Source organism: Micromonas commoda, chromosome 14 (assembly GCF_000090985.2).
Source record: "Micromonas commoda chromosome 14, complete sequence".
Classification (NCBI taxonomy): Eukaryota; Viridiplantae; Chlorophyta; class Mamiellophyceae; order Mamiellales; family Mamiellaceae; genus Micromonas; species Micromonas commoda.
Window position 1 is genome coordinate 287426 of NC_013051.1, and position 22071 is coordinate 309496.

General features: G+C 67.9%; 11 protein-coding genes across 11 annotated transcripts; 7 read left to right on the forward strand and 4 right to left on the reverse strand.

Annotated features, from left to right (window-relative positions):
• Nucleotides 1–64: 64 nt before the first annotated feature.
• Nucleotides 65–1406, reverse strand: MICPUN_64024 (predicted protein; the record flags this gene model as incomplete). Its single annotated transcript, XM_002506099.1, has 1 exon — nucleotides 65–1406. The coding sequence occupies one exon, from the start codon at nucleotides 1404–1406 to the stop codon at nucleotides 201–203; it is 1206 nt and encodes a 401-aa protein (XP_002506145.1). The 3' UTR covers nucleotides 65–200.
• Nucleotides 1407–1797: 391 nt separating this feature from the next.
• Nucleotides 1798–3318, forward strand: MICPUN_98314 (predicted protein; the record flags this gene model as incomplete). Its single annotated transcript, XM_002505893.1, has 2 exons — nucleotides 1798–2469; nucleotides 2614–3318. The coding sequence occupies 2 exons, from the start codon at nucleotides 1798–1800 to the stop codon at nucleotides 3316–3318; spliced, it is 1377 nt and encodes a 458-aa protein (XP_002505939.1).
• Nucleotides 3319–3599: 281 nt separating this feature from the next.
• Nucleotides 3600–5025, forward strand: MICPUN_64026 (predicted protein; the record flags this gene model as incomplete). The annotated part of the gene is made up of 2 exons (XM_002505894.1): nucleotides 3600–3653; nucleotides 3721–5025. 2 exons carry the CDS (start codon nucleotides 3600–3602, stop codon nucleotides 5023–5025), a joined length of 1359 nt encoding a protein of 452 aa, XP_002505940.1.
• Nucleotides 5026–5172: 147 nt separating this feature from the next.
• Nucleotides 5173–8314, reverse strand: MICPUN_64027 (predicted protein; the record flags this gene model as incomplete). The annotated part of the gene is made up of 2 exons (XM_002506100.1): nucleotides 5173–7875; nucleotides 8018–8314. 2 exons carry the CDS (start codon nucleotides 8312–8314, stop codon nucleotides 5173–5175), a joined length of 3000 nt encoding a protein of 999 aa, XP_002506146.1.
• A 26-nt stretch (nucleotides 8315–8340) lies between these two features.
• MICPUN_109466 (predicted protein) lies at nucleotides 8341–9539 on the forward strand. The gene has a single exon (XM_002505895.1). The coding sequence runs from the start codon at nucleotides 8501–8503 to the stop codon at nucleotides 9416–9418; it is 918 nt and encodes a 305-aa protein (XP_002505941.1). The 5' UTR covers nucleotides 8341–8500; the 3' UTR covers nucleotides 9419–9539.
• On the reverse strand, nucleotides 9533–10711 carry MICPUN_104069 (predicted protein; the record flags this gene model as incomplete). Its single annotated transcript, XM_002506101.1, has 1 exon — nucleotides 9533–10711. The coding sequence occupies one exon, from the start codon at nucleotides 10709–10711 to the stop codon at nucleotides 9533–9535; it is 1179 nt and encodes a 392-aa protein (XP_002506147.1).
• Nucleotides 10712–11803: 1092 nt separating this feature from the next.
• MICPUN_88104 (predicted protein) lies at nucleotides 11804–12763 on the forward strand (the record flags this gene model as incomplete). The annotated part of the gene is made up of 3 exons (XM_002505896.1): nucleotides 11804–11857; nucleotides 12175–12232; nucleotides 12360–12763. Coding segments are annotated over 3 exons (516 nt in total), but the record flags the coding sequence as incomplete, so codon positions are not given.
• A 117-nt stretch (nucleotides 12764–12880) lies between these two features.
• MICPUN_51989 (predicted protein) lies at nucleotides 12881–14098 on the forward strand (the record flags this gene model as incomplete). Its single annotated transcript, XM_002505897.1, has 1 exon — nucleotides 12881–14098. The coding sequence occupies one exon, from the start codon at nucleotides 12881–12883 to the stop codon at nucleotides 14096–14098; it is 1218 nt and encodes a 405-aa protein (XP_002505943.1).
• A 234-nt stretch (nucleotides 14099–14332) lies between these two features.
• RAD51B (Rad51 DNA recombinase 2) lies at nucleotides 14333–15655 on the reverse strand (the record flags this gene model as incomplete). The annotated part of the gene is made up of 1 exon (XM_002506102.1): nucleotides 14333–15655. One exon carries the CDS (start codon nucleotides 15653–15655, stop codon nucleotides 14333–14335), a length of 1323 nt encoding a protein of 440 aa, XP_002506148.1.
• Nucleotides 15656–16002: 347 nt separating this feature from the next.
• On the forward strand, nucleotides 16003–20793 carry MICPUN_104071 (predicted protein; the record flags this gene model as incomplete). The annotated part of the gene is made up of 1 exon (XM_002505898.1): nucleotides 16003–20793. The coding sequence occupies one exon, from the start codon at nucleotides 16003–16005 to the stop codon at nucleotides 20791–20793; it is 4791 nt and encodes a 1596-aa protein (XP_002505944.1).
• Nucleotides 20794–21059: 266 nt separating this feature from the next.
• Nucleotides 21060–21995, forward strand: MICPUN_64033 (predicted protein; the record flags this gene model as incomplete). Its single annotated transcript, XM_002505899.1, has 1 exon — nucleotides 21060–21995. One exon carries the CDS (start codon nucleotides 21060–21062, stop codon nucleotides 21993–21995), a length of 936 nt encoding a protein of 311 aa, XP_002505945.1.
• Between the last annotated feature and the right edge of the window lie 76 nt (nucleotides 21996–22071).

The following is a 22071-nucleotide window of genomic DNA, read 5'->3' on the forward strand; positions in this document are numbered from 1 at the left end:
GCGGAGGCGTCGTCTCGGGGATGACGCGGGCGGCGGTGAGGGTTAGCGCGACGTCGCACGGTCATCATCACATATTCCGTAGTACCTGTACAAAGTTTAACTTTAACCGCAGGTCGAGTTTGGACCTCGGCGTCGGCGGGTCAGGCTTTCTGACCCCCGTCCGTCGGTTCGAGGGCTATGACGTACGTTAGACGTCCCCCTCACGCGCTCGTCGGGACGGCTGCGGCGTCCCTCGCGGCGTCCCTCGCCTCGACCATTCGCCGCACCTCGTTCACGAGCGCCTCGTTTTCCGTCGCGATCAATCCGTTCACCCTCGCTCTCTTCACGACGTACCCGTTGAGCGAATCGATCTCCAGCGCACACCCCGCGTCGAAGTCCTGCTTGCTGCTGGGGTAGTGCGCGCCGTACGACGCGACTTTCGCGAAGACGACGTCGCGGAAGTTCGCGGGGGCGAGGGCCAAGCCGGCGGCGTGGTCTACGGCGAGCGCGTCCATCATCTCGTCGAAGAGGCGATGCGCCCTGGCGGTTAAACCGCGGTTGGCGAGTAGGCCGTCGCAGTTGACGTCGCCCACGACGGAGAGGAGATTAGCGACGCCGTTGATGAAGTACTTCTCGAGGAGGAGGTACTCGAAATCGGGCGCGGCGACGGCGCGGATTCCGCACCGTCCGAGCACCGACGCGAAGCGCTCCCCAATCGTCGTAGCCGGCAGGACCCACGGCTTGTCCTCGTTGCGCACCACCATGCGGTACCCGCACGGCTCACCGTCGTCCTTCACGATGTCCCAGGACTGCGGCATCGACGCCCTGGCGGTTAACGACGGGTCGAACACGGGTTCCACCATGCCGTTGTGCGCCGCGACGATCGCGTCGAACGTCACGTGCGATGCTTCCATCTCCTCGCGGACCGCGCGCAGGGCGTACGTCTTGACCGCGACGAAGACGAGGTCGAAGTGGGCGCGCGACTCGTGACCGTCGCAAACCTCGGGGAGGTCTTCGTAGGCGGTCACGCACGTCGCTCCGGCGTGCGTCGCGATGGCCGTCGCGCCCGTCCTCGTCGGATCGACCGCGTCCCCGCGCGGCTCGGTTTTCCCCGGCGCGTGGACGCGCGCCCGGTTTCGGTTGGACATCTTGAGGACGACGTGCGGAACGCCCCCGTCCTTGAGCGCCCTGGCGAGGTAGGCGCCGACCCGCCCGCCGCCGACGACGAGCACGCGGCTCGGTATCGGCGGCTCGCGCGCGCCCGTCGCCGCCGACGCCGACGCCGAAGGAACGTCCACGTCCACGCCTCGCGTCGCAGCAAATGGTATCTTCGCGGTGGGGCCCCTGCGCTTGTGCGCCGCGCGCGCGGGCGCCGGCGTGGGCCGCGGCGGGGGCGTCGTGCGCCCCGGAGTGACCGGTTGATCCATCGTCGCCGAAGTCGTCCGCGATCGGGCCTCGTCCGGTCCCGTCCAGTCGCGCGCGACCTTCACCGCGCGAAGGGACACATTCGGGTTCTCGCTTTATCCGCCTGTCCGCTCTTCCCGCGGAATTTTTTTGCCGTTTGGTTTTTGGTTCGGGCCTCTTCGTCGGTCTTCTTCGACGCCGACGCGCGGTGTCACACCGAACCGTCGCACGCGTGAACCGCGCGCGTCGTCGCATCGCCCGCGAGGTCGTCTCTATCGAACGCGCTCGCGAGTCTCGCCTCTTCGCACCAAAGACGCCTCAGATCTTCGGCCCGGGCTCACAGATCTTGCCGGTCTAGCCGAGTTTCTCTGCATCACCCAACCGACCCGGAGGAACGTTGTCATGGCGGTGAACATGGAGTCTCTCGTGGCGCGTCTCGAGGCGGTCGCCGCGCGCCTCGAGGCGCAAGCCGGCGCTCCAGCGGCCGCCAAGACCACCGCCTCCACCCCCGGGGCCAAAACCGATGCCGCCGGAGGCGTCGCCCCCTCCGTCGCCGCCTTCGACGCGCTCATCGCCGGTCCCCTCGCCGAGCTCGTCGCCGCGACGAGCGCGTTGGGCGACGCCGAGATCGCCGACGCGACCGCCCTGTTCGCCGACGCCTTCAACGCCGAACGAACCGTCATCGAGTGCATCGCGTCGTGCAGAAAGCCCGAGATGGACGCGCTCCAGTCCCTGCTCGCGCCCGTCGGCGACCTCATGACCCGCGTGGGGGCAAAGTCCGAGGGCAAACGCACCGACGCCTTCAACCACCTCAAAGCCTTGGCGGAGGCGGCGCAGTGCCTGTCGTTCGTCGCCTACACAGGGCCGGAGACGGGGATGTCCCTGCCGGGCCCGCACGTCACCGAGACGTGGCAGTCTGCGGAATTTTATGCCAACAAAATCTTAGTGCAGCACAGGAACAGCGAGGGCGGTGACGCGCACGTGACGTGGGTCAACTCGCTGAAGCGGCTGGTGTCCGTCGCGACGAGGGATTACGCCAAGGAACATCACACCACGGGGCCGGCGTGGAATCCCAAGGGGGGCGACGTCCGGTCGTTCAAGCCGGGAGGCGGCGCCGCGGGTAAGGCGCCCCCGCCCCCGCCGCCCCCGCCGCCGCCGGGGTCGCTCGCGCCGGGCGCGCCGCCGCCGCCGCCGCCGCCACCACCACCTGGATCTCTGGGATTGAACAAGCCGACCAACGGCCCGGCCGCTCCCGCGGAGGGCATGTCCGCCGTGTTCAAGGAGCTGAACAAGGGCGAGGCGATCACCAGCGGGCTGAGGAAGGTGACCGACGACATGAAGAGCAAGAACAGGGCGGATCGAAGCGGCTTGGTCGCGACCGGCGGCGGCGCGGGGGGTGCGCCCGCCGTCGCCGCCGTCACCAACGTCTCCAAGACGGCCAAGCCTCCCAAGTTTGCCCTCGACGGCAAGAAGTGGGCGGTGGAGCACCAGGTGGGGAACAGGACCCTGGTGATCGAGGACGTCAACCCGAAGCAGACGGTGTACGTGTACGACTGCGTGGATTGCGTCATACAGATCAAGGGAAAGGCGAACAACATCACCCTCGACAAGTGCGCCAAGACTGGCGTCGTGTTCGAAGACGTGCTCGCCACGTGCGAGCTGGTAAACTGCGTTTCGATGCAGGTGCAGTGCACCGGGGCGGTCCCGACGGTGGCCATCGACAAGGTGGACGGGTGCCAGGTGTTTCTGGGGCCCAAATCGTACGGCGCGGAGATCACGACGGCGAAGTGCTCCGAGGTTAACGTCGTCTGCGTCCCGGCGGAGGGGAGCGACGCCGACGCGATCGAGACGCCGGTGCCCGAGCAGTTCGTGACGACGAGGGACCCGGGGACGGGGAAGTGGGTGACGGTGCCCATGGGACACTCGGGGGCGTGAGCGACGCGTAGCGACGTGGGATAGAAGCTGCTTGTGATCGAGGTTTGTGGTGGGGTTTCTTACCGAGGAGCGCGGGGCGAGCGCTGGACGGGTGGGTAGTCTACCGATGCGTGGCGCCATTTTTTCGCGGGAAGCGCGTTCAGACGCGTAAAATAACGAGATTTCTGAGGATAAAAAGGCTGAGCGGCTGGGCGGACGGGGACTCCTCGCGGCGCCCGACGAACGGGTCCGCGTGATCCCAGGGGAGGCGCAGAGGCCGTATGTCCGCGCCCCGATCGCCCATGAAGACCGCCGCGCACCTCGAGAGCGTCCAGGAGCAGGTGAGCGGCCGCTTCGTCCGACCCCCGTCGCCCCAATCGCGAAACGCGTGAAAATCCCTCAACCCTGAATCGCCGCCCCGAGCCCACCTTGACCCCCGTCCGTCCGTTCCGTCGTTCCCCGTCATCGCAGCCGACGGTGGTGATCAAGGTGGGCACCAGCAGCCTACTCCGCACCGAGGCGGGCACCCTCCACCTCTCCCAGATATGCACCCTGTGCGAGACCGTCGCGCGGCTCACACGCGCCGGGGTGAGGGTCGTCCTCGTCTCTTCCGGGGCGGTGGGAGCCGGGATGTTCCGGATGGGCCTCACCGAGAAGCCCCGGGAGGTGGCCAAAAAGCAGGCCCTCGCGGCGGTGGGCCAGGTGCACCTGATGCGGTACTACGAGGACATCTTCAACACCATCGGCATCAAGTGCGCGCAGGTTTTACTCACCCTCGAGAACCTCAGCAATCGCAAGCAGTACGTTCGCGCCAGGAACACCTTCAACGCGCTCTTCGACATGGGCGTGGTGCCGGTGGTGAACGAGAACGACTGCGTCGCCGTGGAGGAGCTCCGGTTCGGAGATAACGACACCTTATCCGCGCAGGTTGCGGCGCTGTGCGAGGCGCAGTGGCTCTTTTTGCTGACGGACGTGGACGGGCTGTACACGTCCAACCCAAACACCGACCCGGGCGCGAGACGGATCGAGGTGGTTGAGAACATCAACGAGCTCGACGTGGACGTGGGGGGCGCGGGTAGCAGCGTGGGCACCGGCGGGATGGTCACGAAGCTCACCGCGGCGAGGATCGCGTGCGCCGCGGGGTGCAAGACGATAGTCTGCCTCAGCTCCAACCTCGAGAAGGACGTGGAGGCTTGCGTGCTCAGAGGCGAACCGGTGGGTACCGCGTTTCTACCCGCGAAGATCGCGGCCAAGGGGAAGAAGAAGTGGCTCCTCGCGGTTCCGATCCAGGGCGAGATCGGCGTGGACCGCTCGGGCGCCAGCGCGGTGCTTCGGGGCATGCCGCTGCTCACGTCGCACGTCACTCGGTGCGAGGGGAGCTTTCGCGTGCAGGAGTGCGTTCGCATCGTCAACGAGGATGGCCAGGAGATTGCCCGCGGGTTGTGCAACTACAACAGCGCGGTGCTCGAGGACACGGCGAAAGATTACGGCCTCGCGGCGCCCATGGGTTCCATAATGGAGGACGGATGGGTGGACGACGAGGACGGCCCGCCGGAGTGCATGCACGCGAACAACATCTGCGTCACGCACGTGGAGACGCTCAAGAAGAGCTTTACGTTTAACGATTTCTTGGGGGCGGGGTACGATTCTAACGAGTCGAGGGGCGCGAGCCCCGGGCCAGGCACCAGCCCGAGGCAGTCCCACGAAGATCACGAGGACAACGAGTGACGGGCGCGCGTCACGAGGCGTTCGCTTCGCCGGGTTGGTTTTCAACGCTCTTAGTCGTCGTAATAATATAACCGCGGTCGAGTTTTGGACCGCCCAGGAAAAAAAAGACTATGATATACCCGGAGTCGGCTCGTCAATCGGCAACGGTTAATATCCGCCGCTCCTCCTGAACCGGGACATCACCACCGTGGAGTCGTACCTCTTCCGTTGCGTCGCGTCGGAGAGCGTCGCGTACGCCTGAGCCACGTGCTTGAACATGGCCTCCGCGGCGGACCTCAACTCGGGTTTCGGCGCCTTATCCGGGTGCATCTTCAGCGCGAGCTGCCGGTACGCCTGCTTAATCTCGCTGCCGCTCGCCTCGTGCCCGACGCCCAGCACGGCGTAGTGGTCGCACGTCGTGCCCTTCTTCACCTTACGCCGCGCCTCCGCCAGCTTCGTCGCGCATTCGGCGCCCATGTGCGGGGTCAAAGCCTCCAAATCGTTAGCCGCGTTGGGCCAATCCCCCATCGACAGGTACGCGTCAGCCCTTCGCTGCAGCGCTCGGAGGTACTTGGGATCCAAGAGGTGGGAGGCGCAGCAGTCCATGACAGCCTCGCAGTATTGGCGCATGGCCTGAAGCGCCGCGGCGCGGTTCGCGTGCAGAATCGCGCGAAACGCGTCGTCGCTAAAGTCCAACGCGAGGCCCGCGGAGTACTGAGCCAGCGCCGCTTCGTAACGCTTGGCGTGAAACTCGTTGTTGCCCTTGACCTTGTGGTGCTCGGCGCGTTGCCTCGGCGTGGCGTTGGGGCCCGGGGATTTCGCAGTCGACGATGAGTGCTTCTGCTTCGTCGGGGTTTTGGTCTTGGTCTTGGACCAGGACTTGGGGTTTCTCAGTGGCGACACAGCCTTGGCGTTGGCCGCGGCCGCCGCGTTCGAGCCGTTGGTTTGTTGCCGGAAGGGATCCCGGAAAGGATCGCGATAGGGCGCCGAAGGGTTGGACCCGGTCGACGACCCGCTCCGCTTCTGCGACGGAATCTGATGATTGAAGGCGGCGGACGCGGACGCGCCGGTGTTGTCCCTGGGCGCGGCGCGAGCCTCGGCGCGCGCCGCCGCGGCGTCGTCGGCTGCCTTGGCGGTTGCCTCTCTCGCCGCCGACAGTTCGCCCATGATTCGCTTCCTCTCAGCCTCCCAGCGCACCCGCTCCGTCTGAAACTGCGCGCGCTCCACGTCGAGCTCCTTGCGCGCGACGCGAACCGCGATGGCGATCTCGTCGTCCGTCCTGGCGCGCGCAGCCGCGTGCTCGGCGTCGAGCCTCCTCCGCGACCGCTCCATCTGCGCCAATTGGTCCCTGAGCTTCTCGAGCTCGCGCGACGCGGCGCGCGACGACGCCCTCTCGCTCTCCGCGGCAGCCTCGGCCCGCGCGACGTCCGCATCCTTCCTTGTCGCGGTCTCGCGTAACGACGCAGCCTCAGATTGCGCGGCGAGGAGCTTCGCGGCGATATCCGCGTTGTCGTCGTCGACGCCTTTTCTAGCCTCGGCGACTTCCGACTTGAGCGATCGCACCTCCTCCTTCTTGGCGGAGAACGCGCTCACGAGGCGGGCGTTCTGCGACGCCATCTCCGCCAACGCCGCCCGCGCGGATCTACGGCCGGCCTCAACCTCGGAACACCGCTCCGCGCTTCGTCGCAGCTCCTCCTCGAGCGTCTCCTCCCGAGCGTTGGACCTCGCCAGCGCCGCCGCGGTTTCCTCGTGAGCGCCCCGCGCCCCCTCGAGCTCCTCGCTCAGTGACTTGATCAGCTCCCCCCTGGACTTGCAAAGCGTCACGAGCGCGTCCACGGTCATGACCTCGACCTCCTCGTCGGTGACGCCGTCGGGGTTTGTCGGGTTTGTGCACGATCGATCCGGCTTCGAAGCATTCGTCGACACAGCTGGCGACATCGCGGCTGCGATGGATTCAGCCGCGCGGAGCGAGTCGCCGCTCGCGGCGGCGCTCGCCAGCGTCTGCGCGGACGGTTTACCCGCGCCGTTCACACCGCCGTTCATCATCCCCGTCGCTTGGCGCACCGCCTTGGCCTGAGCCACCACCGCGTCCATCCACTCGGAGACGCCGCGGTACCCCGATCCCGCTTTGAGTTCGGTTCCGCCTTCGGGCGTCGTGGGCGCCTCCGCGGAGTTTTCGCGTTTGTCATCCTCCACGTCATCCTCCACGTCATCATTCACGTCGGGGGAGTCCGGCGGGGGCGGCGGGGTCCACGCGGCGTCCTCGGGATCCGCGTCGGCGCCGGCTGGGCCCGCGTTTTCCTTCCTCCCGTCGGAGGAGGATGCCGAAGAGGGCGATTCACCAGCTGTGTCACCAGCCGTGCCGTTGGATGACTCCGAGCCGTCGGAGTCGATGTCCACGTCGAACAGCGACGATCGCGGGTAGTACGCGGCGGGCGGGATGGCGTCGCGACGCGAGCTGACGTTCGTGGCGTCCGATACGCTGCGTTCCAGGCCGCCGCGCCTGGGCTGCTCCCTGGCGGTGGATGAGGTGGACGAGGTTCCAGCCGCGTTGAAGGATCCGGCGCGCGCGACGGAGGGCTGGGGCGCGGATGATGCCCCGGGCGGGGAGGTGGACGACCGGCGCGATCGCGCGAGCGTCTCCTCCACCGATCGGAGAGCCTCGAGCCGCGCGGCGTCCCGCGTCTCCTTGCTCAGCTTCGACGCGGAGGGGTCGGAGGCGAACCTCACGTTCGTCTCGGCGCTGGAGAGCGGCCGGGTCGATGATGCCGCTGCGGCGGCGGCGGCGGCGGCGCGCAGCCTGGCGTGGTAGCCGCGGTCGGTCATGTCTCCCAGCGTCTTGTCCGCGACAGTGGATACGTTCTCTTTCTCCTGCGATGCGACGCGGGCGGCGGGACCGGGGTCAGGTCTCTCCCGGAAGGTGCGTTACGGATGTGGCGCGGTGCCGTGAAACGTTGCGCACGGGGGAATGGGCGACGCGGCGCTGAGGTGCGATGCGGGGCGTATCGCGCACCTGAAACGCGACGGATTGCATAATCTGTGTCTCCTCCGACGGCGCGCCTTCTCGATTTGACGGAAGGTGGCGTCCCGCGCGTGTGAGCCCGGGCGCCTCCGTCCGCTCGGTCTCGGCTCGACAGTACTCGTTCCCCCCGATACAGCTACAGCTACAGCTGTTGATTGTCACCGACCGACCGTGACGACCGACCGAAACAAGCGGAAAATGCAAAGGCCCGCATGAAGGCAGAGGCCCGCGGGCGCTCCTGGGGCGCAGTCGGGGCTCGCGCGGCGAATCGCGAACGCGCGGACGCATCTCAACGTCGCGCGTGCGGCGACGGACCCGCGGGTGGCTCGTATCGTCCAACCCCGCCAAGTCGAAACACTTCGAAACCCGACGAAGGTTTTGTCGAGGCGCTCGCTCCCCGCAGTTCGCCTCGAGAAACACAGCTGTGTGAACGTGTGAAGAAGAAAAGGAGCTGTCGACGTCGGGTCCCGCGACATGGAGGAGGATCTGTACGCGATGCTGGGGGTGAGCAGAAGCGCGAACGGCGACGAGATTCGCCGCGCGTACCGCAAGCTCGCCGTGCGGTGGCACCCCGACAAGAACCCCGACGATAAGGAGCGCGCGGAGGCGATGTTCAAGAAGGTTGCCGCCGCGTACGAGATCCTCAGCGACGACGACAAGCGCGCGGCGTACGACCGGTACGGCATCGAGGGCGTCGAGGGCGCCGCATCCGGCGATGGAGGAGGATTTGGAGCCTTCTATCCCCGCGGCGGGGGCTCCTCGTCGCGCTCGCGCGGCGGCGGAGGGTACCAGCCCCCGGGCGGGTTCTACCACGACCCGTTCGAGATCTTCCGCGAGGTCTTCGGCGGGCGCGACCCCTTCGACGATTTCTTCGGAGACGTGGACCCGTTCGCGGGTCGCGGAGGTGGTCCCGGGTACATGGACGACGGCCGCGGCGGGGGCGCGGGGCGATCCGGAGGGATACATTCCAGGCGCCGGGACCCGTTTGGGGATGATCCGTTTTTCCGCGGCGGCGCCATGGGTTCGATGAGCGCGTTCGGCGGGGGCGGCGGGCTCTTCGGGGGCGCGGGGAGCATGTTCGACCGGATGGACCGCATGATGGACGCGCACCACAACGCCATGGGCGGCGGCGGCTCCTTCCACTCCAGCTTCTCGTCGAGCGGGGGCAGCCTCGGCGCCGCCGCCGGCGGCTACAGCAAGAGCACGCAGTCGCAGACGGTCATCGTCAACGGGCAGCGCGTGACGAAGACGACCACGACCATTCGGCACGGCGACGGACGCGAGGAGACGTTCACGGAGGAGCACCGGGACGATAACGTGGGCGGGAACGGGGGCTACCTGGGCGGAGGGCAGCCTCGGGCCGGCAGCCGCGGGTACCTGTCCAACTGGTGACTCAAACCGAGGGCGAGACACGCGACCCGACGCAAACTGTTCTTCGACGACCCACGTGTTCACGTTATATGATAGCCCCGAGACATTCTTTCGATTGTACAGCGTCAGATCAAATCATATCATCGCCGGGGGCGTCGCCTCGGCGACCGCGCCGTCCATCGCCGATCCGCCGCCTCGTCGGTCCCGCGCGTGATCCGGATTTGACGCGTTCATCCGCGCAAACGCGAGACGCAACACCCGCTCTCGTTCGGCCCAGGACATCCCGGCGACGTCGACGTCACCCGCGACCGCTTCCTCTAAGCCGCCCGCGGCGGGTCTGGAGCCCGCTCGGCCCCCCGCACCCGCCCCCGCCCGGGCTCGCTCCGCCTCCATCTCCCGCTTGACCAGGTCCAGCGAGGAGATCATGAACCGCTCGAGCTCGCCGCGTTGTCGCACCGCCTCCTTCGCCAGCGCCTTGATCTCCCTGAGCTCGTCGGACCTGGCCCGCAGCAGGCGACGGGTCCGAGCCGCGTCGTCCACGGCGCTCGCCTTGACCTCCCTGGCCTCCGCGCGGGCGAACTCGATCTCCGCTCCGTACTTGCTCGCCATGTCCGACATGCTTCGCTCCAAATCCCTCATCTTCTCGCGGCTCTCGACGACTTGCTCCTTCTGCTTCATGCCCCGCTTGGCGAACAGGCCCTCCATCTCGCGTCGCAAGTCGAGCTCGCGGCGCAGGCGGCGGTTCTCCTGCGCGACGGTCCTGGCGCGCGCCTCGCTCTCCGCGCTCACCTCCGAGTGCAGCTTCAGCTCGGCGACCATCCGCCGATTCTGCTCGAGGATTCGCTTGACGCCCGAGTCGTATCGGTCCTCCACGGACGCCTCCATCGATCGCTTGAGGTCCTCGAACCGTGCCTCCCACTCGCGCGTCAGCGTCGCCCGCTCCGCGATCAACCTCCGCTCGCCGTCGGCAGCCTTCTGGTCCAGCCGGCGCCGCAACTCCTCGCACTCTTCGCTCTTCGCGTTCAGCCTCGCCTCCACCTTTTCGTAATCTTCCTTGAACTCGCGCACAGCCTCGAACTTTCGCTCGTACTCCCCCACCGTGGCCTCCGCGGCGGCCACCTTGGCGTCGCGGTCCTCGATGATCTCTCGCTCTCGCGAGGCGGCCGCCTTCGCGTGCGACGCCAGGCGCTCCTCGAACGCTACATCCTTCTCGACGGCCTCCTTCTCCATTCGCTTGACACCGGCGACGGCATCCTTGAGCTGGGCGCGGAGGTACGCGGTGGCGGCGTAGTCCTCGGCGCCGTGCCGGGCCATCTCGTCCCGGAGCGATTGGTTCTCCAGGACCCTGCGAGTTACGGGCGGGGAGAGTTCGGGACGGGTCAGCGCGAGGGTCAGAAAAATTGCCAAAACGGGGATCCCGGGGATGCGCGGGCGGACGCCCGTAGTTGGGATCACGAGGAGGGTTCCACGTCACTCACAGCTCCTCGCATCGTCTTCGGATGTCATTCAGCTCATACTTGCTGTGCTGGGTCCTGTCGACGGGATGGATGCGGGTGTCAGTCGGGAGACCGATGACGAGCGAGAGTGAGCACTGTTGTCGTGATTCTCGGGGACGCACTGCTGCAGCAACAGGAAGTGGGTCGACGCGGACGGGCCCGTGGCCTTCGCCTTGGGCTTGTCGCCATCGCCCTTGGCATCCTTCCCCTTCCCATCATTGTCGCCTTTTTTCTTTTTGGGGGGCATGCTCGGTTCCCGCGGCCCCCGCAGGACGCGGGGCGCAATGCAGCATCGTTCCATTCCCTCACCCTGCGTATGCGAAAATTCATCAGGTCGGCCGGACCGGTCGGCTTTCCACCCAAATTTCGAAAAATGCCAATCCAAGCTGCAGCTGTCGCGTGGCAAATTCAAAGTCGAGGAAATTCGACAAAAAATCAGACTGCGCTTCATACACCGCAGCTCCAACGGCTAGTTTGCGGGCTTTCAAAAACAAGAGAATTTCGAACTTCGGAGGACTCCAAGCCCGGACTTTTGCGAGTGTCAGCGAGAAGCCGGACCAGCGCGAACACAACACGACGCGTCGCGGTACAGCGCACACGTCGCGTCGCCCACTCGCGTATTCGTGCTCGAGGCCGGATCTTCAGTCCGTTTCGACCCACCCGCGCTGATTCTTCACCTCGCGTCGGGGTAGCGTCGCGCGTTTCCGTCGCCATGTCCAAGATGACCGAGAAGGCTGCGCTGCTGCCTCCCGTGCAGGGGTGAGTGAATCTCGGCCCCGGCCCCGCCCGGGAACGCCCCGTCGGGGCGCGTTCCGAGGATCCCGAAGCCGCGTTCTCGCGTCGTTTGGATCAATCAACTCGTGAACCCTCGTTCTCACCGCGATAACGACCCTTTTCCATCCTCCGCAGGCGCATCGGCGGCCCCACGCGCAGGTCCGCCAAGGGTGGCTGGACCCCCGATGAGGTGCGCTCTCAACTCGATTTTCTCGCGTCCCCGACGACCGCCCCTCGGTTCCCCACGAGCTCGGCGCGAGTCGATGCACCCAGGGTTCATTCGCGGCGCGGCTCATCGTTATGCGTATCGAAGACATCTGCGGCGCGATCGAAACCCGCGAAGATCCCTCGCGGCGTCCCCACACAGTCCGTCTCCGGGCGACGTCGGGGCCCCGCGAAAATCGCCCACAGGGTGGACTTTTTCAAAGAAAGCCTTGACTTCGACCGACCTCCCGCCGCGCCCCCGGCGTATCGCTGACCGTCGCCACTTCCCCGCGACTCCAACAGGACGACATCCTTCGCCGCGCCGTGGCGCAGTACAAGGGCAAGAACTGGAAGAAGATCGGTGCGCGCCCTCCCCACGCCCCACGGCACCCGATGAGATTCGAACGCCCCCGCACACCGCTTGAAAAACTTTGAATAATTTCGAACTGACCCTCGCGCTCCCCGCCCGCCCTGCCGTCCCCCGACAGCCGAGTATTTCGAGGAGCGCACGGACGTCCAGTGCCTCCACCGCTGGCAGAAGGTCCTCAACCCCGAGCTCGTCAAGGGCCCGTGGACCAAGGAGGAGGACGACAAGATCATCGAGCTCGTCGGCCAGCTTGGCGCGAAGCAGTGGTCCAAAATCGCGCAGCAGCTTCCCGGCCGCATCGGAAAGCAGTGCCGCGAGCGATGGTACAACCACCTCAACCCCGAGATCAAGCGCGAGGAGTGGTCGCGCGAGGAGGACCGCAAGCTCATCATCGCCCACCACCAGTTCGGCAACAGGTGGGCGGAGATTGCCAAGACGTTCGTCGGGCGCACCGACAACGCCATCAAGAATCACTGGAACTCGACGCTCAAGCGCAAGGTGGACGAGGCTTTGGCCCGCGGACTCGACGCGCTCGCCGCCGCCGACACCCCCCGCGACGGCGAGGGCAAGAAGAAGAAGGGCGGCGCCAGCAAGGAGGAGAAGGCCTCCGCCAAGAAGCAGTCCAAGGCTGAGGCCAAGGCGATGGCTAAGCAACACGCCGCGGACGCCAAGGCCGCCGCCAAGGCTGAGCGCGCCGCCGCGGGACCCAAGGGACGCAAGCGCAAGGCTGCCGAGGACGCCGCGCTCGCCGCCAAAAAAGCCGCGTACGGCGTCAACCCCGCCGCCGCGGCTGCCGCGGCGGCTGCCGTCTTTGACGCCACGCTCCATTCGATGATGTCGCCGCTGGGCGGGCCGACGCAGCAGCCGTCGCCGTTTGGCCTCGGCACCAACAGCTGGTACGGCCCGTCCGGTACCGGCTCCATGTTCAACACCGGCGGCCACGGCGTGGGCATGGACGGGGTGCACGGCGGCGCGCACAACCCCCCGAGGTCCCCTTACGGCGGCATCGGCGGCATCGACGGCTTTTTCGACGGCGTCGGCGAAGGGTCCAACCCGCCCATCCACGTCGGCGGATCTCCGGGCGGTTCGAAGAACATGAACGGCGGCGGCTCCCCGCTCGGCGCGCTGTCCACCATGATGGCGGGCGGAACGTCCCCGCTGCTCGCCAACTTCCCCGGCATCTCCGGAGGTTCACCCGGGAACCTCTACGCGTCCCTCCTGTCCTCCCCGGGGTCGATGCGCAAGAACACGGTGCTTCGGTCCACCCCGGGGACGGGCGGCGGAATGAACGGCGCGGGCGCCATGGCACCCCCGAAGAGCGCCAAGGCGTCCGAGAAGGTCCATGCCGCGGACCTGCCCCAGATTGCCGAGGATTCACCCTCCATCTCCGGCCTCGGCGGCTGGTTCGACACCCCCGGCGGTAAGAACGCGCGCGGATCCAAGATTTCGCCCCCGGCTAACGCCCCGGTGCCGCGCATGGCGGGCATCTCCGCGGAGCTCGCCGGCTTGCAGTCCCCGCCGCACCTCAAGGGGGGCGCCGCGGCCATTCCCGGGCGCCTCTCCAGCATCTTCCGCCGCGCGGCGTCCGGAGCGGATATTTCCTCGCAGGGTGGCGTCGGCGTCAAGGCTACCAAGGAGCCCGCGGCGTCGAGGCGCGCGGATGACGTGCTCGAGGTGATGCGCCAGCTGGAGCAGCAGCAGAACGCGGGTGACTACGCTCAGGCGGAGCAGTTCCTCGCCGCTCAGGAGCGCAAGACTCGGGCGGGGGCGGCGGCCGCGGCGGCGGCGGCTGCGGCGATGGGGGTGCGGGTTGAGGGCGGCGACGGGTTGTCGCCGAGCCAATTCTTGGAGATGCGCTAGGCGCAAAACACGACGATGACGAGTTGCGAAGAGCGAGTGAGAGAACGTGACGTCGACGCGAGCGATTGACGGAGCGCGGACGCACGGCGCGTGCGCCCTGTAGATTTCCATGAATTATTGCCTGTTTTACTCCAACGTAGTTTCAACCCACACTGTTGTCGTCACGCGTCTTTCGTACCCGTTCGGAACCCAATCGGAAAGGCCCGACTCCCCGGCCCGCCGCCCCAAAGTTGCTCACAACACCGCACCCTGGTAGATACCGCGGATCCCGCCCTGCGCGTCCGCCCCGCTCGGATCCACCCGCACCTTCCGGTCCCCGTGCACCCGCAACCCGCCCGCGTAAACCTCGCACTCGAAGCCGACGAGGGGGCATCTCGGAGATTTCACAACCTTGATGACCCTGGCGACGAAACGCGCGCCCCCGTCGTCGCCAGCCGTGTCCCCGCCGCCGCCGCCGCCGCGCGCCACCCCCCCCTCGCCCCCCTCTTCCCGCCCTTCGCCCCCATCCACGGCACCCTCGGCACCCTCGAGCACGAGCCGGGTGTTGACGCAGTGCGCCCACTTGGTACCCAGCGCGGCGGTGACGGAGCCGGGCGAATCCGCGTCGTCGCCGCCCCCGCCAGCTGTGTCGCCCCCGCCGCCGCGCACAGCTGTGTCGTGCGCGTGCCTCACCCGCGCGCCCACGCGCGTGGTCACCTGGTTCGTCACGAACGCCGCCATCCCGAGCCTCTCCGCCAGCTGCTTCAGCGCGCTGGCGATCTGCCCGAGGAGCTCCTGTCGCTGCGTGAGCTGCCCGCGGCCAAACTGCGCCCTGGCGAGCGCGGCTACGGAATCGACGATGAGCAGCCGCACGCCGCGGTCGATGAGCGCCTCCTCCAGGCCGTTCAGCCTCTGGAGCATCTCCGACAGCGTGCTCGGGGTCAGCACGAGGATTCTGGACGTCAGAGACTCGAGCTCTCGTTCCGCGGACGCGGCGTCGGGTGCATGCGCCGGGGAGAGCGTCTCCGGGAACTTGGCCCTCGCAATCTCCGCCAGCCTCTGCGACGAGAACCTCTGCTCGGTGTCGATGAACACCACGCCGGATTCGAGGCCGCCGCATCGCTTGGGCGCGGCGCAGGCGCACGCGAGCGTGAGGCACATCTGCGTCTTCCCCGCGCCCGCGGGTCCGACGAGCTCGCTTATCGATCCCGTGGGAACGCCCCCCCCCAGGGCGTCGTCGAGCGGGGCGAGATGCGCGCGGACGAACGCCGGGGTCTTGCGCGTCGACGACGCCGATGATCCGCCCCCGCCCCCGGAACTGCCGTCATCGTCGCCATGCGGGTCATCGGTCCTGGAGTCGAGCAGCTGCTTGGCCGTCACCGGCTTTGGGCAGCACGCGCGCGCCACGCACGTCACGATCTTCTCGGCGACGGGCAGGTTGACGTCCAGGAGCTCCACCAGGTCGAACGGGTGGCGCGTCAGCACGTCCTCGCACGTTCGAAAGTTGTTGGACTCGAGGCGACTGAGGAGGTCGACGTCGAGGCCCGCGACGCGCGCCAGCGAGCGCTTCGCCGCCATGGCGGAGCGCGCGCCGCCCCCGAGTGTGCGGTCGCCTTCCCACCAACCAGAATGTTCGTTGGCTCCTCCGGTCCGTCCAAGAAGAGTTTGTTCGTCCCGTTTAGGAAAGGCCGGGCGGTGACGGGGCGCAGAGTGCGGTGGCGCGGAGAGCGGTCGGGTGTGGACGCCGCCGCCGGGCAGCCGCGCGCAGAGGAGAGGAGCGTCGACGCCGGCGCCGCGCGAGGCCGGAGCGTCGATCGGTGCACCGCGGGCGGGCGGTTCGAGGGGGAAGGTCCGGGATCGGGGGTCATATTTATTGACCGTGCGCGACGTAGGGCGTCCACCGCCCGAGTCTCCCAAAGGACGCCATGGCGCACCTTCCGAGGAGCCGGGCGGCCACCCTTGGGCGCACCGGCGACACGAGCGACGCCGGAGGCGAGGTCGAGCACCGCATCCTCGCCTCCGCCGAGCAATCGCTCCTCGCCTCGCTCGCGAAGCAGCGCATCAGCAACGCCACAGCCCCGCCCAAGATCTTCGCCAAGACCGTCCTGCGCTCCACCGACGACCCGACGTTCCAGGGCGCGCACTTCGGCGAGGGCGCCGCGGAGGTCCGCGCCCTCTCCGAGAGGGACAACTGCGCCAACCCGTGGGACGGCGTCCATCGCGTCCTCCCAGGCGTCGCGCACCTGGCGCGGCAGAGGCGCGAGCGGCACGAGAGGGTCGTCGCCGCTTGGACCGGGGAGCGAGCGCGTCTCGCCGACGTCGCCCGCGCGCGCGTCGCGACCGCGGTGAGGGAGCTCCGCGACGCCATCGCGACGAGCGACGCGTCGCTCGCCAAAGGCACGGGCGTGTACGACGACGACGCGGCGCTCGTGGAGTTGACGTCTGACGACGCGATTAAGGTTTGGGACGAATTTGTCGCGACGCGTCTGCGGGACCGACAGCTGTGGATCGACAACCTGGAGAAGGACGTGGCGTCCGCTGCCACAGAAACGCGGGAGGAGATGGCGTCCGCGCTGGCGCACACGGTGGACGCGCTGACCGCGGTGGCGCACGTGAGTAGGGGCGACGTGGAGCGATTCGCGGCGGAGGCGACGATGGAGATCAACGCCGACGCCCTCGAGGACCGTCGCGGCGTCGCCGAGCTCCTCGCGCGGTTGCGCACGCGCGAGGTCGAGCTCGAACGAAGCGAACGCGGAAGGTACGACGCCGCGCTCGTTAAGTGGAGGACGCTTCGGACGGAACGCGGCGTATCGCTCTTCGCGGAGCTGATCGAATCGGAGCGCATGTCGGATAACCCGGAGCGAGAGGCGATCACGCGGGAACTGGCGGAGGACCAGGTCAAGGCGAGGGACTCGCTGCTGGCGCACGCCGACGCGTTCAAGGCGTTGCTCCCCGGGGGTTTCGACGGCGAGCCCGGCTCTTTCGACGGCGTCGGTTCGTTAAGCCGGGCGGGTGTGGAGTTGAACCCGGTTGGGGTGAAGCGATGGGCTGCTGGTCTGTTGGCTCGATGCGACGCGTGGGACGGGGCGTGCGCGCTCGGTTTAAAACGCCTGGAAACGCTCGAGTCGACGCTGCGCGCCGAGGCTGACGAGGCGCTGGCGACGGTCGTAGCCGCGGTGGAGGAATACGCCGGGCCGATCATGGATCAGCGTGCCCGCGAGAAGCTGGTGCGCAAACGATGCGTTCGGGTGTACGATAAGAGGAACGCGGACGCGTCGGATTACATCGAGCGCGTTCGATCCATGGTGGAGCCGCAGCGCGTGGAGTGGCGACGCAAGTGCGAGTGCCTGATGCGATTCGCGCGGCGCGTCGCGAGGTGTCGCGACGTGCACAGGCGCGAGGCGGAGGCTATCCACGAGAGCGTTTTCGCTCGGCTCGACGCTCGGAGGGCGGAGCACGAGCGAGTCGACGCGGCCAAGGAGGGGGCTTTCGACGCCGCGTGCGAGGACATCGCCGTCGCGGCGGACGAGGCGAAGCTGGAGGCGGCGGTGGACGTCGCGCATCAGAGGCTCGACGACATCGAGCTCAACTACCGCGACTTTAACGGCGCGATGGGGGAGATCGCGAGGTCCAACCCAAAGAGTCAGAGCGAGGCGTGGGAGGAGTATCAGCGGCGGCTGTGCCTGGTGTTGCGGCTCGTGCCCAACGTGGCGCCCCGGCCGGAACCCGAACCCGAGCCGGAACCCGAGCCGGAAGCCGAGGGAGATGCCGAGGTGGGTGCCGAAGGCGAGGGGACGACGACCGAGCCCGAGGCCGGGGACAAAGTCGGCGAGGAGGCAAAAGTAATCGAGCCCGAGAGGGAGAACGACGGCGAGGACGAAGACGATGAAGACGACGGGGACGAGTCCGCGTGGCGCGAGTCCGACGCCTGGAAGGTCGAGGACGAAAGCGAGGAGGGACGCGAGTGGCTGACGACGTCATCGGGGACCAGATTCGCCGTCTGGGACTCCGTCTACGAGCACGTCTTTGCCAAGCCGCCCGAACCGGAGCCGGAGCCCGTCGAGGCAACCCCGACCGACGGAGAGGACGCCGGGGAGACCCCGGCGGAGGCAGAGGCGGCGTCACCCGCGGAAGGCGACGCGGAAGGCGACGGGGACGCCGACGCGGAATCCGACGACGACCGCGAGCCCATCCTCGACGACGAGGGCAACCCCGTGCTCGACGACGAGGGTAACCCCACGTTTCACCCTCCGCCGCCGCCGCCGCCGCCGAAACCCATCCCGCACGTCCAACCCCAACTCGACCTCGCCCAAGCCGACCTCCTCCCCGTGCTCGTCGCCACGCGCGACGCCCTGCTCGACGATGCGGAGCGGCACCTCGAGCTCGTCCTCGACCGAGCCGAACGCTTCGTCGCGGGCGAAATCGAGGACCTGCGCGACGAGTTGGAGGATAACCTCCGATCGCACAGGCCCCGCGCGGGGCGCCTCGAGGAGACGAACGCGCGATCGAGGGCGTCGACGCTGGCGATGCAGCGGAGGAGGTTTGACGCGCACCTGGCGCGGGTGGCGCAGGGCGCGAGGCGCGCGGAGAATCGCATGGCGACGGCCATCGCGTCTGCGGATGAGGAAATCGACGCGCAGTGCGCGAAGATCACCGCGTTGAAGGAATCGCTCGTGCACGTGGCCTCCACGAAGGGTCTGGACATTCGCGGGCGCGAGGAACTCCGCGAGCTGGAGCGCATCAAGGCGCGATGCGCGCAGACGGTGCGTACGCTCAGGGCGCAGGCTGAGCGGAACAAAACGGCGACGGAGGAGGCTAACGCTTTGTACGTGACCGAGACGCTCAAGACCCGCGAGGAGGGCGGGGAGTACTCCCCCGAGGTTCGCGAGGAGTTCGTGGCGAAGCTCGCGCGCGTGGACGCCGCCGCCGCCGCGACGAAGGAGGAACGCGACGCCACGTTCGACGCCATGGAGGAACGGGCCACGCAGCTGGCGACTGAGGTTCACGCCGCGTACGAAGAAGCAGCGCCGCACCACCGTAAGGACCTGGAGCTGATCGAGGCGGTGGACAGGTGCATGGCGGACGCTAAATCGCGGCTCAAGGCGCTGCTGACGAACGCGGACGAGGAGGCGGCGTCGCTCGCGAGGGAGATTGAGCTGGTGCGGGCCATCGGCGATAGAGCAATGTACGTCGCCCCGAAGGACCACTTTGGGAAGTTTCGAGCGCCGAGGGACGAGGGCGTCGCCGTGGACACCCTCCGCAGCCTGGACAGGCTGAGGCGCGTGCTCCTCTCCCGGTGCAAGTTCGTGGGCATCCTCGCCCCGGACACGAAGATTGAGCCCCTCGCGGAGGTTTCGTTTAACCTGGAAGACGTCGAGGAGGCGGCGCCGGATGAGGAGATTCTGGCCAAAGAGGCGGAGGCGGCGGCTGCCGCGGAGGCGGTCAAGGCTGCGTCCGGGGGTAAGTACCTCAAGGGTTGGCACACCAAGGCGGAGGAGTACCCGACCGTGGTTTCGCAGATGGACGAGCTCGTGGAGCAGTGCAGGGAGCGGGTCAAGGAAGCGGCGGAGCCCTACTACGCCGACAAGGAAGCCGATAAGATCACGCGCCCGGAGAAGATCCCCGCCAAGCTCGACGACCTCGCCGCGACCAAGGACGCCGTCGTCGCCGAGATGCGAGCGGACGCGGCGAGGCACGCGGAGGAGGCGGCGGCGACGCTGCGGGTGCAGGTGATGACCCTGCAGGACCTCGTCAGCAACCAGGTTGAAGCCGCCGCGGAGTATTTGCTCGAGGAAAGTCGGAGGCGCGTCGCCGAGGCTATGCACGCGGAGGCGGCGAAGCACTCGGGGGACGCCAAACGGCTGGCGGGCGACAGGCACAGGCACCGCGATCTCATGCGGCCGCAGCTGGCGCTCCCGTCGCGCGTCGCCGAGCGGAACGCCCTCGTCGACGCGGAGACTGCGAGGGGCAAAGAGGCGCTCGAGAAGCTGGAGGCGGAAGCATCCGCCGTCGCGGGCGCCATCGCGGCGTCCGCCGGGGAATTCGCGCGCCGGCTCACGCGGATGTCCATCGCGCTCGCGACGCTCTGCTCGGACCTGGTCACCCCCGCGGACCTCGCGCCCGACGGCCCGGGAGCCGACGCTCCGAAGGTGCTGACGCGGAAAAACCTCAAGCAGCTCCGTCGAATGCGCCACGAAGCCGCGGACGGCGGCGAGAAGGGTAAAGCCAAGCGCCGCGACGCCGCGAACGGCGGGCGGCCCCACAAGGAACGAAGGTGGCTGCCGGTGAACGCGGACGAGCTGTCGCCCGAGGCGTGCGGATACGCTCGCCTCGAGATTCCGCCGATGCGATGGCCGGGTGACCCGCCGCCGTCGCCGCCGCCGCCGCCCGCAGAGCCCGAGGAGGGCGAGGGCGAGGGGGAGCAGGCGCCAGAGCAGGCGACCGACGGCGCCGACGCCGACGCCGACGCCGCCGCGGCCGAGGAGGAGGAGGAGGAAGACGATGCGCCGAGGGAGGGTGAGGTTTGGGGCCTCGACGTGATGTCGGTGCAGGTTGCGGTGAACGCGCGAGACAGAGCCTTTGACGAGCTCAGGTCGAGCGTCGCGGATCACCTGGCGAGCCACGAGAGGAGCATGAGGAGGCGGTTGCAGGACGAGGTGCTGCACAAGGAGCGGTGGGACCAGCTCGTGACGCGCACCGAGAGCGCGCACTCGTGACGGGGGAGGGTTCCGTTGTTACACTCACCTTGGTAAAAATACGAGGCTTCTCGCGAGTCAAAGCGCCAAGACTTATAGGGTGCCCACTTCTGTCGATCGACGGTTGGCTCAGCGCGCCCGCCCTCCGCGATCGCGACGCCGACATGAGCGCGGTACTCTCGTCGTCCATCGCGGCATCGCGCGTCGCGAGATCGACACCGCGTCGTCGATCCCTCCCGCGCGCGTCGTCCGGCTCCGACGTCGACGCGCGAACGACGTCGGCGAAGATGGATAAGGGTGGCGAGTCGGACTTTGGGAGCATCCTCAACTGGCGGGATCTGGGCTCCACCCCCGGCACGCGCGTCGCGCCCGGCCGCGTCTTCCGCACCGCGACGCCCGGCAGATCCAGCGAGGAGGACGCGGCGACCATCGTCGGTCTCGGCGTCGCCAGACTCCTGGACCTCAGATCGTTGGACGAGTTCGAGCCATCGCCCGGCGCCCTCCAGTCGCGGTTCCAACTTCGGTCTTTCACCAGGCCCGCCGACGCCGCCGATCCATCGACCGGCGCGGCGTCCACCTCGACCGCCATCGCCGCCTTTCGCGCGTCCATCCTGGACGACGTCGACGCCGGAAGGGCGGTCAGGTACCACGCGCCCCTCCTGGACTACGACAGATACTACCGGTCAATCTACGAACGCATGGAGGGTGTAGAGCGCGTCAAAGCCGCGGTGTACGCCGTGCAGGCTAAACTGTACGACGACACGAACCAGCGCAGGCTGTTCGTGCGCAAGGTGAACGCCGGGGGCTTGACGCTGCTGAACGAGGTCATGGTGGACGGCAGCGGGCCAGAGATTGCGGCTGCGCTCTGCGTGCTCTCCGCGACGACGCCAGGCGGCGCCACCGCGTTTTACTGCAAGGCTGGCAAGGACCGGACGGGCCTCGTCGCGGCGCTGGCGTTGCACTGCTGCGGCGCGAGCGACGACGCGATCGTGGCGGACTACACGCGGAGCCAGGGGAGCGGTAAGGCGGCGCTGGGCGGCGGAAAGACGGAAGGGGACGGGACGGCGATTGACTATTCTAGATTCCACGGCGCTCCCGAGACGATCATGCGCGACACGCTGAGTTACATCAGACGCGGGTACGGGTCCGTGGAGGGATACCTGGACCGCGTGGGTTTCGACGCGGACGCGAGGCGGACGCTGGCGAGGGCGCTTTGCGAGTAGCGGTGTTTATGTGCGATAGAAACGGTTGGAACGGAACGATTTTTTTATCTTCTTGGACGACGCGAGTGGTGCACCC

Coding starts and splice junctions, on each gene's coding strand:
- MICPUN_109466 (XM_002505895.1), top strand. CDS start 8,501: ATGGAGGAGGATCTGTACGCGATGCTGGGGGTGAGCAGAAGCGCGAAC.